We start from the raw sequence: 15,446 nt of genomic DNA, 5'->3' as shown, positions 1-15,446 counted from the left end.
TTTCCCGGGCCCAGAATCGGCGTTCCACGGCATGAACCTGCCCCAGTAACACCATGATTTGCACATTGCTGGGGCCTGTGCCTTGTGAGAGGTCTATGTCCATGTCAATTTTCTCATCACTCTCGTCGCCGCGCTGCAATCGCCTCCTCGGCTGGTCCTGGTTTTGCTTTGGCATGTCCTGGCTCTGCATATACTCCAGGACAATGCGCGTGGTGTTCATAGTGCTCATAATTGCCGCAGTGATCTGAGCGGGCTCCATTATCCCAGTGCTATGGCGTCTGGTCTGAAAAAAGGCGCGAAACTAGTATCTGACGGACGGAGGGAGGGAGGGAGGGGCGAGTGACGACATGGCGTACAGGTACAGGGAATTAAAATCAACAAAGGTGGCTGTGCATCAGGGAGAAACACAAACAACTGTCAGACAGAATGGCCCCCCCCCAAAGATTGAACTCAAAACCCTGGGTTTAGCAGGCCGTTGATTTCACGGAGGGAGGGGGAAGCAAATGAATACAGAACAAATCTATTTTTTACATCTTAAGCTGGCAGACGACGGTGCAGTATGACTGATAGCCCTCGGCATCTTCTGAGTGCTTGGCAGAAAATACTGGGCGCTTGGCAGAAAATAGCATACTACGACTGATAGCCATCATCATCAAGACAGTTCGATAGGACTGAGCATGTCTGCCCAGGTGCCCATGATTGACAGCCACTGCAGTACGATGACGACAGATACCAGTCGTAATATACCATCTTCTACCAAAAGGCAAGGGGCTGCTGCTGTGTGCAATGCAGCCCCACGTCTGCCAGCCCCACGTCTGCCAGCACCCAGATCGCCGATGAAGGCTACCAGTCATACTGCACCGTCTACTGCCAAAAGGCAATTAGCTGCTGCTGTGTAGCAATGCAGTACCACGTCTGCCGGCACCCAGAGGACATATGGTGACGGTGAGCTGAGCTGAGCGGGCTCCATGCTTGGCGTGGTATGTTGTCTGCACAGGTAACCCAGGTAAAAAGGCGCGAATCGATTGTCTGCCGTTGCTCTGACGGAGGGGGAGGTGCCTGAAGACATGTACCCAGAACCCCCTGCGACACTGTTTTGCATCATTCAGGCATTGGGATCTCAACCCAGAATTCCAATGGGCGGCGGAGACTGCGGGAACTGTGGGATAGCTACCCACAGTGCAACGCTCCGGAAGTCGACGCTAGCCTCGGTACTGTGGACGCAGTCCGCCGACTTAATGCACTTAGAGCATTTTATGTGGGGACACACACAATCGGCTGTATACAACCGATTTCTATAAAACCGGCTTTTATAAATTCGACCTAATTTCGTAGTGTAGACATACCCTAAGTTTATCAAGCTGTTTATAGAGACTTGTTCTATATTAGCTGGTGTGCCAGTATTCAGTGTGTTAGAGCTCACACTCCCTGTGTTTACACCATAAAAATCTGTAGGGCTGCCACCTGGATTTCTGTACACACACAGCATTACTCTTGACTTTGTATCTAGATTTGAGGCTTCCTTTGGGAGGCAGTTCTGCAATCCTTGTTTAGTTAAACCTCCCTGGCCCACCTTCCAGGAGGATCGTACTGCTTGCTAGATTCCCACAAGTGGGAATATGTAGTAGTTGCCTTGAAGGAGAAAACATGGTTACTTTAGTACCTTCGCATATTTCCACCTTCCTATCTTCCTGAGAGTTCTGTTCTCAAAGCACTCAGGTTTAATGGAAGGAAGTGCAGCTGGGCATTAAAATGGAGCACCTAGATTTTCATGGTTTACATAGCAAACTAATAAGCTCATTGTTGGAAGTTTTATAAACCTTTTACATTGGCGTGGAGACCATGAGTTTGTCGTCTTGCCAGCAGGCAAACTGGATCCCTTTTGCTTCCTTTGGCAAATTTATGAATGCCACCAGATCACTGTGATATCTGAAGTGCTGTGAACTTTATACCACTGACTCTAGGATTGCAGTATGAGTTCTCCCAGCACCTTTTTGCTCTGCTCTGTATTTCAGATTCTAATACAATGACTTTTTCACATTTCTTTGTCATTTAACAGATGCTTTTCTTACATCACTTTTTCTTTTTCTAAAGCTCTATTTTCTCTCTCTCTTGGCTCAGTTTTCTGTTTTCTTGCTGTTTCTCCAGAGCTTTCTCCTCACTATTTGCTGGGCCAGACCCATCGGCCCAACACAATCACCCATGTTTGCTGGTACCGGAACCAGAGCCTATCCCTGTCTGATTACTTATGCATGATTCAGGTAAAAACACCTCTAAAACACTGAGTGTTTTAGCAGAAAAAAATTCTAGTTCCTCTCACCTACTTTCCTCTCCCCTGCACCGTAAACATTGTGCAAGTGTGAGAATGCCTGACACATTCAGAATGGAAGTTGTGATGTTTGGTGATTGGTGCGGAAGTCCATTGATATCTTTCTCTCACCTTCCAAAAATAGCCCTGATATCCTTTCAGTTTATGCTACACCAGCCTAAACTCTGGGCTTTCTTTTTCTTTTTCATTGGATATAAAACTAATATGCTGTAATTTCTTCCTGTAGTTTTAGCCACATCTGTTTCTCATCTCACTGTACCACTATTGTATTACTCAGGTTCCAATATACCAGTATATTAACTTAAATAATGCTTCCCTGCAACATGCTGTCCACTCCTAGCTCAGCGTAGTCGTATCCTGGTCCAGAACCCCAATGTCAATCAAGAATCCTTTTTTGCTTGTTTCTTCTCATGTTTTATTTTTGATCTCGCTCAAATAAACTGAATGCAGTGTCTTGGTGGATGTTGCCAATTAGTTCTTAGCATGTTTCAGGAAGACAGGATGCGGACGGTGACAATGGTAGGGCTAGATTTTTGGGGAGCTCAAGATCATTCTCTTCTTAGTGAGGTGCTATGGATGGTAAATCATTGGTATAATAGAATTAGAAACCCATACAGTAACAATTGGTAAATAATCACATAATCAAGTTCAGCCATCTTCTGTTGAGGTGAAAATGCCATGCATATTTAACTGTTTTGCAATGTGAAAGTAGACCATTTTGTGTAGGTGGCAAATTGACAATGCAAAAATGCGCTAAGGCATTCCATCAGTAACTGGACCATCCTAGAAGTCTCTCAAAGCATAGGAAAAAGACTGTCTGTTAATTGTTCTGCATTGTCTAGAAGCAGCCACAATAGGGAACATCAGTCAGCATATGGAATAGTGCCAGCAGCAGCATTTGTCTTGTTCTTGGGGAGAGTGATCAGTGATCTCACATTGGTTTTCTTTTTCTTCATTGCTAGAATCAGCTTTCAGGGTACCTGCTGAGGAAATTCAAAAATAGTAATGGCTGGCAAAAGCTCTGGGTTGTCTTCACCAACTTCTGTTTGTTCTTCTACAAAACTCACCAGGTATGCTATAGTAGTGGAACAGTATGGGGACAAGGGGAGAGATACTGGACGGAAGACACAGATATAACTCTTTACTGTCCTCTAGGTGCATTTTGCAACCATCTATCATCTGCACTGAATTTGGAGCCTAACTCCAAAGGCATGTAGCAAGAAAAATAGCCAGTAGCAATTAATGGAGTCAGGCTCCCTAAGGCTAAGGGCCTTTCTATCGCAGTTTTAATCAGGATATCCTGTTTTGTAAGTGGGAAGTGTGAGGGGTGGGAGTCTCTTGAAGTAGAGGCTAAAGGAGGTCAAGTTGATTAATGAACCTTTCACCTACACCTTTCCTCTTCCTTTGTGTTTAGATGCCAGTCCAATCTTCCCCACTTCTTTTAAAGTTCAGCACAACTAATGATTTGAAATAGGCCTCAGGAATTCCTGTGACAGTGGAGTGATTTGTGAATGTTGCCACAATGCTACCTGCTCCTTCAGTCCTCATTAGCCCAGTAAACCTCTTTCATGTTATATGGGCTTCTTGCCTTGAGGAAACAGTGTTATTGGGAACAAAATCTTTGTTTTGCTGTGGGAATAGTGCTCTGGATTTGAGAGAGACAGTGGGGGAAATCCAGGAGACAGTGAGAGGCAGGGGAATAGAGGCATGTAATTTTATTAAAATAATTAAGCAAGCTTGGGGAAAATTTCATCATAATTTACAACATATGTGTCTCAAAATAGATGGAAAGGCAGCTTCTCTTATCACCCCCTGCTAAGAGAAAATAAAGCCATTCTTGACTGTACAATATGAAAGATCAAACACATGCTCTGCGATTGCTGTCCGTGTGCTGACTGGTAAAGGATGGCTTTCACCAAGAACTGCACTATTTGGCTATGTTCCAGGATGATTATCCATTGGCCAGTCTCCCACTACTTGGCTACACAGTCAGCACCCCAGTGGAGGCAGATGGCATTCAGAAGGATTATGTCTTCAAGTTGCAGTTCAAGTCCCATGTGTATTTCTTCAGGGCCGAGAGCAAGTACACCTTTGAGAGGTAAATTTATGCTTCCTGCATCCATCTCAGAGTCTAATATTTGCTTTAGCCACCAGTGGGTAGTCCAGAGTTGAGATTTTAGATCGCAGTCCTTGTTGCTGCGCACAATCCAAGTACCCCCATGGGGATCCCCTGGGTTCCTAGAAAGAGGGAATCCTTTCCCTCACCATCCCTGATAGCTGCAAAGCTCCTCTGTGGTTACTGCTTCAGACCTCTACTCCTTTCTGAGGGGAATAGCTGGTGGCATGTACCAGCTTCCAAGTTTCCCCTGGGGTGCCCAGGCCCTTCCCCCAAGCTCCCACCCCTGCTCTGCCTCTTCCCACCCCGGCTCCGCCCCCACTCTACCCCTTCCCCAAGCCCCCAGTTCCGCTCCGTCTCTTCCTGTCCAATTCCACCCCCAAGCGTGCCCCATCCTCGCTCCTCCCCCTCCCAGAGCCTCCTGCACACCGTGAAATAGCTGATCTGCAGCGGGCGGGAGGCGCTGGGAGGGGAGGGGGAGGGGAGCTTGGCTGCTGGTCGGTCCTGGAGCACCCACAGAGTTGGCGCCTATGGCTGGTGGTTCTGCCTAGTTGGAGATCCAACTTCCTTCTCTACTGTGACATACTAGAAATCCCAATGAATCTGGGTAATGTAGCATGTGTGGAGGTATATACCCTCTGTGTGGTGCCCATTACCTTGCCCACCATACCCAGTATATCCACACTGGGCCCAGGCAGCCTTTGACATACAGTTCATTGAGAGAGGTTATTATTTAGGTACAGCAGAAATCTTTTTGTTTTTCAAAGAGAGAGGGGGCCTGGTATACAGGTTAGAACACACGGCTGGGAGTTAGGAGTTCTGTGTTCTATTGCTGTCTTTGCAACTGTCTTGCCCCGTGACATTTTTTGAATGCTGTTTGTACTGCAATACATTCATACTCAAAACTTACATTTTAAATTATACTGTATGCAAGAGAACTAGGTGCAATTTTATACACCAGTCAATTGAACCAGAAAACTGAGTTTCTTCTAGAAAGCAGGAACATAATCTCTTGGGCCAATATTTGGGGAGGGATAGCTCAGTGGTTTGAGCATTGGCCTGCTAAACCCAGGGTTGAGTTCAATCCTTGAGGGGGCCACTTAGGGATCTGGGGCAAAAATCAGTACTTGGTCCTGCTAGTGAAGGCATGGGGCCTGGACTCGATGACCTTTCGGGGTCCCTTCCAGTTCTATGAGATAGGTATATCTCCATATATTATTATTTTGTGTTCTCCCTATATTCCTTCTACCTCCTGTAAGGAAAGAGAAGTCTCCCCATCCCCACTTGAGAGCATCAAACTCTTGTCAGCAAGTCTCATATTGTATGGGTCACAGTGTTCTGGAATAGTTCCAACCCTGAGTCCCTATCTTTTTGACTTTTTCAGAAAGTAAGTTTAAGAAAAATCTCCAAGCCACATATAATTGATTTAGAGTTTTTCTCATAATTGCCGTGTTTTTCCCAGTAACAGGATTCCTAGAAGTAGTGATTTCCAGAATGATAGCGAGAGTGGGACATTTTTTACCCATTTTATAAGAGTTACTTTCCGTACTTTAAAGAGGTATAGTCTCAAATAGTTCTCAGTGGCCAAGGATGACCTCTTAAATGAAGAGAGCTGTCCTAATAAAAATACAGGAGAATCCAGTGAGCCTGAATACAAAACCAGGTGCATGGTGCTAACTTCCCAAAACAAGACTGCCCTTGGGCAGCATCACCCACAGTGGGTTCAGTCTTCTCTTCAGGCAGGGCCCAAGCCCAGTACAGTTTACTCCAGGGAACAGGAGAGAGAGACAATTTCTGTATAATTTTCATACTGCATTTTTCTAATACAATCTCTAGTGGATATTTTAGGTATTGCCTTGTGGCCTCCATTCCAATGTTGGTTATCTCCAGAGGTATCCTCCCAGGTTTCTCTGACCTTGGGTCTATCAAAAGATCTGGTTTCATTTAGTAACTTGTTCTTGGAAGATATTAATCCTTTTCACAGTCCTAAGACACTTAGAATAGACTTGAGGGGCTTGAAAGTGTTAGATAGACATTTATCTAACAAACATGAGTCAGTGAAATGTCTCAACTGGAGAAAGGCAATTAAACTAGATCTAGGGCAGGGGTTCTCAGACTGGGGGTTGTGAGGTTATTACATGGGGGGGTCACAAGCTGTCAGCCTCCACTCCCAAACCCTGCTTCACCTCCAGCATTTATAATACTGTTCAATATAAAAAAAGTGTTTTTAATTTATAAAGGGGTCACACTCAAAGGCTTACTGTGTGAAAGGGGTCACCAGTATGAAAGTTTGAGAATGACTGATCTAGGGACTCCTTATGTGAGTCTGTGAATGATTATCCAAAGGGCCAAATATGTCTGCAAGTTATTTGGTGCCAGCTGCTCTCCATACCTTGAATATAAAGTTGGCTGTTTGATTGAAATATGGAGTGGTTCAAAATAAACTTCCATGGTGTTAGTGATGAGAAATCACTTGACTGTTTGCAGGTTGTCCTCCCATATAACTATTGGGGAAAGAGTCTGATAATCAGGGTAATTGCCATATTGAAGGAAGAAAACATAAAACTTCCTCACTCCTGGAAACTGCTGGCTCCTGAAGAGAATTACACTCCCTCTAATGCAATGCAGTTGACAAGCCAATACCGGCTTCAAGCCCACAACGACATGACCCTCCCTCTTTTTTATATATTTTTCTAGGTTGCAATAGGCTAGTTAGCATCCTTTGTGGGACTTTAACTTTCCAAATAGTGTTCAGATTCTGAGCCATTTTAACATGTTACCCTCAGTTTGTTCATTAATGTAAGGACATTACACACACTGTGTGATGCTGATCAGATCCTTTCACCTCTCTTTGTACCCCGTTTTTCCCTCTGCAGTAAAATGGTGTTCAGACTGCCTACTTCACATGGGTTTGCAAGCCTTAGTGTTTTTACAGGGTATGTGTTTGTACTTTGACTTGGGGGGTGATTCCCAGCTTGAGGAGACATCCCGCGCTAGCTCTGATTGAGGTAGCTTACTAAAAATAGAATGTAGCCATGGCAGGGGGAGCAATGGGAAGGGCTAGCTGACCTGAGTACATATCTAGCAACTGTTGGGCATGTACTTGGGTTGGGTAGTGCCTCCTCTACTCATGCTACCATGGCTATGCCCTCTATTCAGCATGCTAGCTCAGGTCTCCTCAACCTGGGAATCACTCTCCCACCACCACCACCCAGCTCAAAGTGAAGACATACCCAAAGCATTTGAAGATCCTTGAATGAAAGCGTGATATAGGAGTGCAAGCTATTCTTGTACTGTAGAAATTCTCCATAGATCAGCAGCCAATTCAATACATTTGAACCCAGAAATGTTTTGTAAGCAAAGGACGTGGCCTTGAATGTTGTAAATGTTCTGTTGTTCCTCTCTTGCCAGGTGGATGGAAGTGATTAAGAGAGCCACAAATTCTCCAGGGAGATCGAGCCTGTTGATTCCCATGGATGAAAAGGATATTCACACAAACTGAAGGGGGCAGAGCTGGGTCTCTGCTGTAGACATCTGTAGTGCGGTGGGATGGAACAAGGAGTGGGGGGTTGATAAAGCAGTAACATGAGATGCTTGTTTCCACCTGGTGTGGAAGTTAGATGGACAAGGGAAGTGATGAACTGGGGTCACATCAGGTTAGACTGGACTAGAAGATATAAAGTCTGCTACAGTCAAAGCTAACTGAAGAGGTAATGAACCTTAACAATGGCTGCAAAATTCCTATTCTGTGGGAATCCTATGGTTTGCTGTGTGCGTGCATTGCGTTCCAGTTATGGGTTCTGTATGGTATACATTGGCATGTCCTGATGGAGACAGATGGCCATGTTCATTGTGATTGGGTGTGTCAGTTGTGTTTCTTGGTCCATAACTGCGGATATCAGTCTTTCTGGCTCCCGGGAGTTCCCTTCTGACACTCAGTGTGGCTAAACCTCTGGACTGTCAGCTGCCATAGCTTCAACCTGCTGGCCACAAACTTCGTGGACTAACTGGGGATCTGCAGATGTATCCAGCCGGAAGGCCTGAATTCACTTTAATTTCAAACAGAAAATACAGCTGCTGTAAAATCATGGAGCTCTTCAGGAAATTGCCATGGCAACAACTTCACTTTTTTTCGGGGGTGGGGGGAAATGGGGAGAACATGAAGCTTTTAGTTTTAGAGGTATCACATTTTACAGCTTGGAGCAGGAGACCTGTATTAAAGAACACACATGGTTTCCTTAGAGCTCAGAGCCTGCTCTGCTGCATGCTGAGGGGCCTACCAGATATATTTATTATACCTCCAGAGTCCTCTGCATCCCTCATGGAGTGGAGGGCTCCTCCTACAAACCCTTTAATCACCCTCCACTAGTGAGACATTATTTAAGGCAGGGATGGCCAAAGAACTAATCACAACATCCTCCAATGCAATATGTTGCTGCTCTTGAGTGATATTTTCAAAGGTGCCTAAGTGACATAGGCATATAAGCCCCATTGAAAGTCACTGATACTTGTGTTCCTATGCTATTTAGGAGTGTTTGAAAATCCCAGCCCTTATCTCTCTGGAGGTGGCATCCATCTTCAGCTTTAACATGGTGTGACGATCACTTGCATCAAGGTGGAGCATTATATCCTGGCACCTGCTCTCTGTGGGGTTGTGCCACCATATTCAAGATAAAAATAGTTTCAGTCTGCCCTACTTCCTGCAGATTTGCTGTTTCCTTTGGATGCTGTGCAATGCAGCACTTGATTGGGCAAATTATGGATGCCCCTTATCTAAGGACTGGTAAAGTTGTAATAAGCTGAAAGTAATAAATGCTGCTTATAGGTAACATAGCTTAGAGGGGCTGATTTATATTTCAGGTGGAAAAGTATTTGTGTCAGGGAAGAAACAATAAGGTGTTAGAGAGAGATAAGAAAGTGCTGTGTGTTGCGAGGATGACAGAAACAAGAGGAAAGCAGAGACCCCTATGGAACATGGGAGATGCAGGGGCTTGCATGTGCAACTGTTTCCCCAGAGAGAGAGACTCCTGGGTTTGTTGGTTCAAAGTCTTATGTGTGCTGGATGGGAAAGGACTAGGATCCCAGATGGGAGGATTCTAGGTAGAAGATTTCATGACCTTTCACTTGGCACCTTCATCCATAAAGAAGCAGAGACTGGACCAGTGCATCATAATGACCGTTGTCCATTGTAAGTTAAATGTACTTTTTTAATTTATTAGTGTCTTAAAATAAACTGTTGTAGATGTATAAATGTGTGTTTATTAGCCATTTCTGCTGTAACCTAGCTGAGGGTAAATGTCATGGTGGTGGAAGTAAACAGCTGCTCAGTGTAAAGCTCTGTCAGTGTGCCCGTGTTCAATCTAAAGCTTTCCTGCTCTTGGGAAGGTATGTGACGTCTGCATGCAAGCTGGGTAGTTAGGTCCTTTAGAGTCAGTGGAAGGACAGTCACCAGTTCTAGGCGAAATACCTTATTCTTGAGCTTTGCAGCGATCTCTGTGGATCCCAGAGTAGTAAGCCTGTGTGATGGCATCTTCAAAGAATTACACGTGTGATTTTTCTCCTCTTCAGAGCTGATTAAACCCTCTTTTTCCTTAGCTCTGCAGCTTGAGGGAAGAGGCTTTGGACTCCGTAACAGGTGGTTGAGCTTCTACTGTCTTCATCTGTTTTCCTGGATGATGCTCTGCTTGCCTCTTCTTCCCAAGAACAGTAATGCACACTATGAACATCCAGGGTCTGTTTGAAAGGAATGAGTGAAACCAGTTTAGAGTGGAGCTTCCCTTTTGAATGAAAAATCCCCAGCCGCCGTCCTTGGGATTTCAACTGCTTGTTAATCTCTTGCAGTGGGGATCTGCAGAGGCAATTTTCATGAAGGCGAAAAGAGGGTTACCTATCAGTAATTGAAGTTTTCTGAGTATGTCCACACTGACTCTCCTCCATAGCCTTTTGCTTAGACTTTGAGACAGAGAGGAGTTAAAGTCTGTTAGGAGCAAAGGGCCTTTTACAGCGATGGTTTAAAACATTGTTGTATAGCTCTAGTTATCTGCTATTTCTTTTACTTCTTTAAATGATTCCATGGCTTATGAGTGTGGCATGCAACTTCCTACAGTGCAGAGGCAGTATGTCTGAAAAACCCGCTACTGGTAAGTTAGATGCCTTTCTCAGTCTTGCCCCAAGTGAACATTTTCTCACATCATCTGGTATTACTGATCATCTGCTCCGGAGAGACAGGGACCTGGAATAGCAGGGAGGATTATGTTACATTGGCAGAGCTGTATAGAAAGAGCTTGCACAATACCTCTGTACAATGCCTGGCACTGACTGATTTTCTCAAGAGCCAGAGTTTACCACTCTGCAAGCAACAATACTCAGTGAGTTCATATATTCCATACATGCTGACTGGGCCTTGTAGTGTCTCATTGATTTAGTACAAGGATGAGCAACTGGTGGCCCAGAGGCCACACCAGACCCACTGGATCATTTTATTTGGCTCACCACAGCCCAGCTTGGGGTAGGTGATCCGGCAGCGCCAGAGCCAGGAAGAGGGCGGGTGGCACATCCTGGGGAAAAGGCCCTGCGTGTGCACAGACGCATTTCAATCATAGAATCATAGAGTATGTCACATGATGCTGTGGTGAGAGCCCACAGACCAGAGCAGGGTGTCGGGTGCAGCCCTCAGCAGACAGGAGCTGCTGCTGCTGCAGAGTGAGTGCAGGATGGACTTTCTCTCTAACTCACCCTGGTGCCTCCCACCCCCGCATCGCACTGCCTGACCCACCAAAGTGTGTTAGAGGATTCTTTAGCCCTCTAGTACCTGAGAGTTGCCCATCTCTGATTTAGTCTCTTCACAGTTTTCTAGCCTTAAGCAACCCAGTGCGCTACCATCTACCTTGTATATTAGAAGAGGAAAGTCCTGAAGAGTAAGTTATATGCATTGACAAGTATTGCATTATTAATTTCACCTGATCAAAAAGCAATACTGTTTGAAAAAGCTCTTGGGAAAAAAAAACTAGGGCTGTGGATTAATCAGTTAACTCATGCAATTAACTCAAAAAAATTAATCGTGATTAAAAAAATTGTGATTCATCGCAGTTTTAATCACAGTTAAACAATAGAATACCAAATGAAATTTATTAAATATTTTAGATGTTTTTCTACATTTTCAAATATTTTATTTCAATTTACAACACAGAATACAAAGTGTATAGTGCTCACTTTATATTATTTTTATTACAAATATTTGCACTGTAAAAATTAAACAAAAGTGGTATTTTTCAATTCACCTCATACAAGTACTGTAGTGCAATCTCTATCGTGAAAGTGCAATTTACAAATGTAGATTTTTTTTTGTTACATTACTGCACTCAAACAAAACTGTGTAAAATTTTGAGCGAACAAATCCACTCAGTCTTACTTCTTCAGCCAATCATGAAGATAAACACGTTTGTTTACATTTATGGGCGATACTGCTGCCCACTTCTTATTTACAATGTCACCTGAAAATAAGAACAGGTGTTTGCATGGTACTTTTTTTAGCTGGCATTGCTAGGTATTTACATGCCAGGTATGCTAAACATTCATATGCCACTTCATGCTTTGGCCACTATTCCAGAGGATATGCTTCCATGCTGACGACGCTCGTTAAAAAAATAATGTATTAATTTGTGACTGCACTCTTTGGGGGAGAATTGTATGTCTCCTACTCTTTTACCTGCATTCTGCCATATATTTCGTGTTGTGGGAATCTCGGATGATGACCAGCATATGTTGTTCGTTTTAAGAACACTTTCACTGCAGATTTGACAAAAGGCAAGAAGGTACCAATGTGAGATTTCTGAAAGTAGCTACAGCACTCTACGCAAGTGCCTTCCAAAATCTGAGAGGGACGAGGTGTGGAGCATGTTTTCAGAAGTCTTAAAAGAGCAACAGTCTGATGTGGAAACTACAGAACCCGAACCACCAAAAAAAGAAAATCAGCCTTCTGCTGGTGGCATCTGACTCAGATGATGAAAATGAATGTGCATCAGTCTGCACTGCTTTAGATCAGTATCGAGCAGAACCTGTCATCAGCATAGATGCATGTCCTCTGGAATGGTGGGTGAAGCATGAAGGGATATATGAATCTTTACCGCATCTGTCACGTAAATATCTTGTGACGACGGCTACAACAGTGCCATGCAAACACCTGTTCTCACTTTCAGGTGACATTGTAAACAAGAAGTGGGTAACAACATCTCTTGCAAATGTAAACAAACTTGTTGGTCTGAGCGATTTGCTGAACAAGAAGTAGAACTGAGTGGACTTTTAGGCTCTAAAGTTTTACATCGTTTTGTTTTTGAGTGCAGTTATTTTTTTGTATATAATTCTACATTTGTAAGTTAAACTTTCCTGATAAAGAGATTGCACTACAGCACCTCTTCACCAATATAACGCGACCCGATATAACACGAATTCGGATATAACGGCTAAAGCAGCGCTCTGGGGGGGGGCAGGGCTGCGCACTCCGGTGGATCAAAGCAAGTTCAATATAACGCGGTTTCACCTATAATGCAGTAAGATTTTTTTGGCTCCCGAGGACAGCGTTATATCGAGGTAGAGGTGTACTTGTATTAGGAGAATTGAAAAATACTATTTCTTTTGTTTTTAACAGTGCAAATATTTGTAATAAAAATAAATATAAACCGAGCACTGTACACTTTGTATTCTGTGTTGTAATTTAAATCAATATATTTGAAAATGTATTTAACAGAGCGATTAATTGCGATTAATTTTTTTAATCACTTGACAGCCCTTTAAAAAACCATATTTGGAATCAGCCACTTTCTACCCCTATCCTGGTTGTCAGTTACAAAAAATGTGGTCTCTCAGGGACTGGGATGTGGGTGTCAACGGTTACACCAGTATTTTGGTGAGTACAGGGGTTCTAAGAGGATGTGTTTTTCTATGCCAAGAGCCTGTTGTGTAAAAGTTACAGTTCCAGTCCATTATAAAAGGGAAAAAGTCATTGCTGGTGGGATTCAGGTAGGGAGGTGGGAAGCCTGCTTTTAATGGAGATCAAAGTAACCATAGCAGGCCAGGCCAGCCAACCAGCTGAGAGCAACATGAGAGCTATTAGTTTGTGTAATCTCCTGGGTTTTCATTTAGAGTTCTCCTTTCAGGGAGACTTGACACACGTTTGCTTTTAAATTTCCCATATTGTGGGGCACGGTGCTTAAATTCAACAGTAGATAGCAGCTTTCAGCAGCTCTGGAAACGTTATTAATTAAATACCTAATGGGGAATTCTGATGAATTTTCTACATAGAAAAATGACATCTTGGCTACTTATATGGTCCCCATTACCACAGTATCTCAGTGCCTCAGAGTCTAATGTATTTACCCTCACAGCACTCCTGTTTGGCAGGGCAGGGCAGTACTCTTGTTCCCATTTTACAGACAGGGAACTGAGCCAGAGCGGTTAAGTGACTTGGCCAAGGCCGCACAGGGAGTCTCTGGCAGGCAGTGAGTTGAATCTGCCTCCTGATTTCCAGGGTAGCTGCCTAATCATTGGACCATCCTTGTTATCTATGGCAAGAGGGTTTTGAGAGTTGATATTTGCTGACTTCTGCCCTGCATGCAGGGCAGGTCTGCAATGGCTCTGGTCTCAGCTGCTGGAGAGGCACAGCCTTCCCTAGAACTGGAGGCTTGCTGATCTCATGGAGCACCACCCTGACATGAAGCGATCAGAAAGTGGATTAAATGTTCTCCCATCACTGGAGGAAAAAAGCAGAAGCCATTAAAGTGAATAGAGAAAAAATGATAGCAGAATTTGTTCCTTGGAGGAAGCACAGATCATAAATGGTGTGTATGCAATTAAAGGCCAGGCATGTGGACTGCAAAACAGAACTTACATTGAGAGCAAAACACGGGGGGGGTACAGCCCTTTGTAACTTTCATAGGTGAAACTTTATCCCAAATTGCTTGATAAGAAGGAGGCTATGCAAAGGAAGGCAATAGGCATACAAGCTAATGGAAGAAAAGTGACAGCCCAACAGAAGAGTTGGAAAGAGAGTGAAGAAAAGAATGTGTTCTATATACTTCTACACAGAGCAGGGGCAGTCCCTCTGTAAGAGTGAGTGAGACAGGAGTACACTGGAAGATTTCTTCAAGGAGTGAGTACTTATCAGGATGCTGTTGGCTCTCACCTATTGGCAAACATCCAAGCTGATATTAGCATGATCTGTAATCCTGTAGACTCTTAAACATGTTACTAACATTTACTGGATTGAGTGATTGCTTAACACAGATGTCCTCTTGTTCCACTATAAACAAACGGTCTTCAACTCTGTATAGTTTAACTGTTTCAGTTCAGAAAACCATGACCAACTCAGTCCTGATTTGTTAGTCCCTATTGTATTTGCTGGTGTATTAGAATGAAACAATTTCTTTAGCTGCCCTCTGAAAGAAAATATAAATAAATAAAAGTAAGAATACCTGCTTCTGTAGCCTCATTTTGCAGGATGTTAATTTCCTTAGCTGATTTAAATGTTCTTCACCTCCTAGCAGTCTAGATAATTTCATGTGTCTGTTTGTTTCATGTTGGTCAGACCAGTGCAGCAGCATGTCTGCTTAAGTATTTTCAGCACATGCTGGATTACAAGGTCCCTCCCTTTGGCCCACCTTGTAGGCATGTTTGTTGTCTGTGCAATGCCACCCCACCTTCAGCTCCAAGGGGACAACTACTCTCACTGTGCCGCATGCAGCTGTGAGGAGAAAACACCCCATCATTTAGCTGTGAACATCTGTTAATGTTTCAAACTGGATCCAAAGGCAGAGGAAGTGTCAGAAAGAGAATGTACTTTCCACCCTGCTAGTTTAGCTGGCTGTAAGCCTAGCTTTGAAATAGAGTAGGCACTCCCTCAGAAACTACCTTCCTAGCTGTATCTCCATCACCACCCATACCGAGCTTCTGCTGTAGCCAGTATGCTGGACAATGTAACAGTATTCAAAGGTGTTGATGTTATTG

The 15,446-nt window shown here is 43.8% G+C and overlaps 1 protein-coding gene across 5 annotated transcripts in view; it reads left to right on the top strand.

Moving 5' to 3' along the window:
• The window catches only part of FARP2 (FERM, ARH/RhoGEF and pleckstrin domain protein 2), a 242,518-nt gene extending 231,016 nt beyond the window's left edge, over positions 1–11,502 (top strand). For 3 of the 5 annotated variants that reach the window (XM_024214386.2, XM_024214384.3, XM_024214385.3), the window contains exons 25-27: positions 3,292–3,399; positions 4,276–4,427; positions 7,857–11,502. In XM_024214386.2, the coding sequence (XP_024070154.2) occupies positions 3,292–3,399; positions 4,276–4,427; positions 7,857–7,947 (351 nt within the window). In that variant the 3' untranslated portion in view covers positions 7,948–11,502. Of the gene's footprint in view, positions 1–2,148; positions 2,361–3,291; positions 3,400–4,275; positions 4,428–7,856 lie in introns of those variants that run through there. The other 2 variants (XM_024214388.3, XM_024214387.3) reach the window with 2 other exon arrangements.
• Positions 11,503–15,446: the final 3,944 nt, after the last annotated feature.

The sequence above is a fragment of the Terrapene carolina genome, unplaced genomic scaffold (genome assembly GCF_002925995.2).
Source record: "Terrapene carolina triunguis isolate 2854851 unplaced genomic scaffold, T_m_triunguis-2.0 Scaffold837, whole genome shotgun sequence".
Classification (NCBI taxonomy): domain Eukaryota; kingdom Metazoa; phylum Chordata; order Testudines; family Emydidae; genus Terrapene; species Terrapene triunguis.
This window is presented reverse-complemented; position numbering and strand designations above follow the sequence as displayed.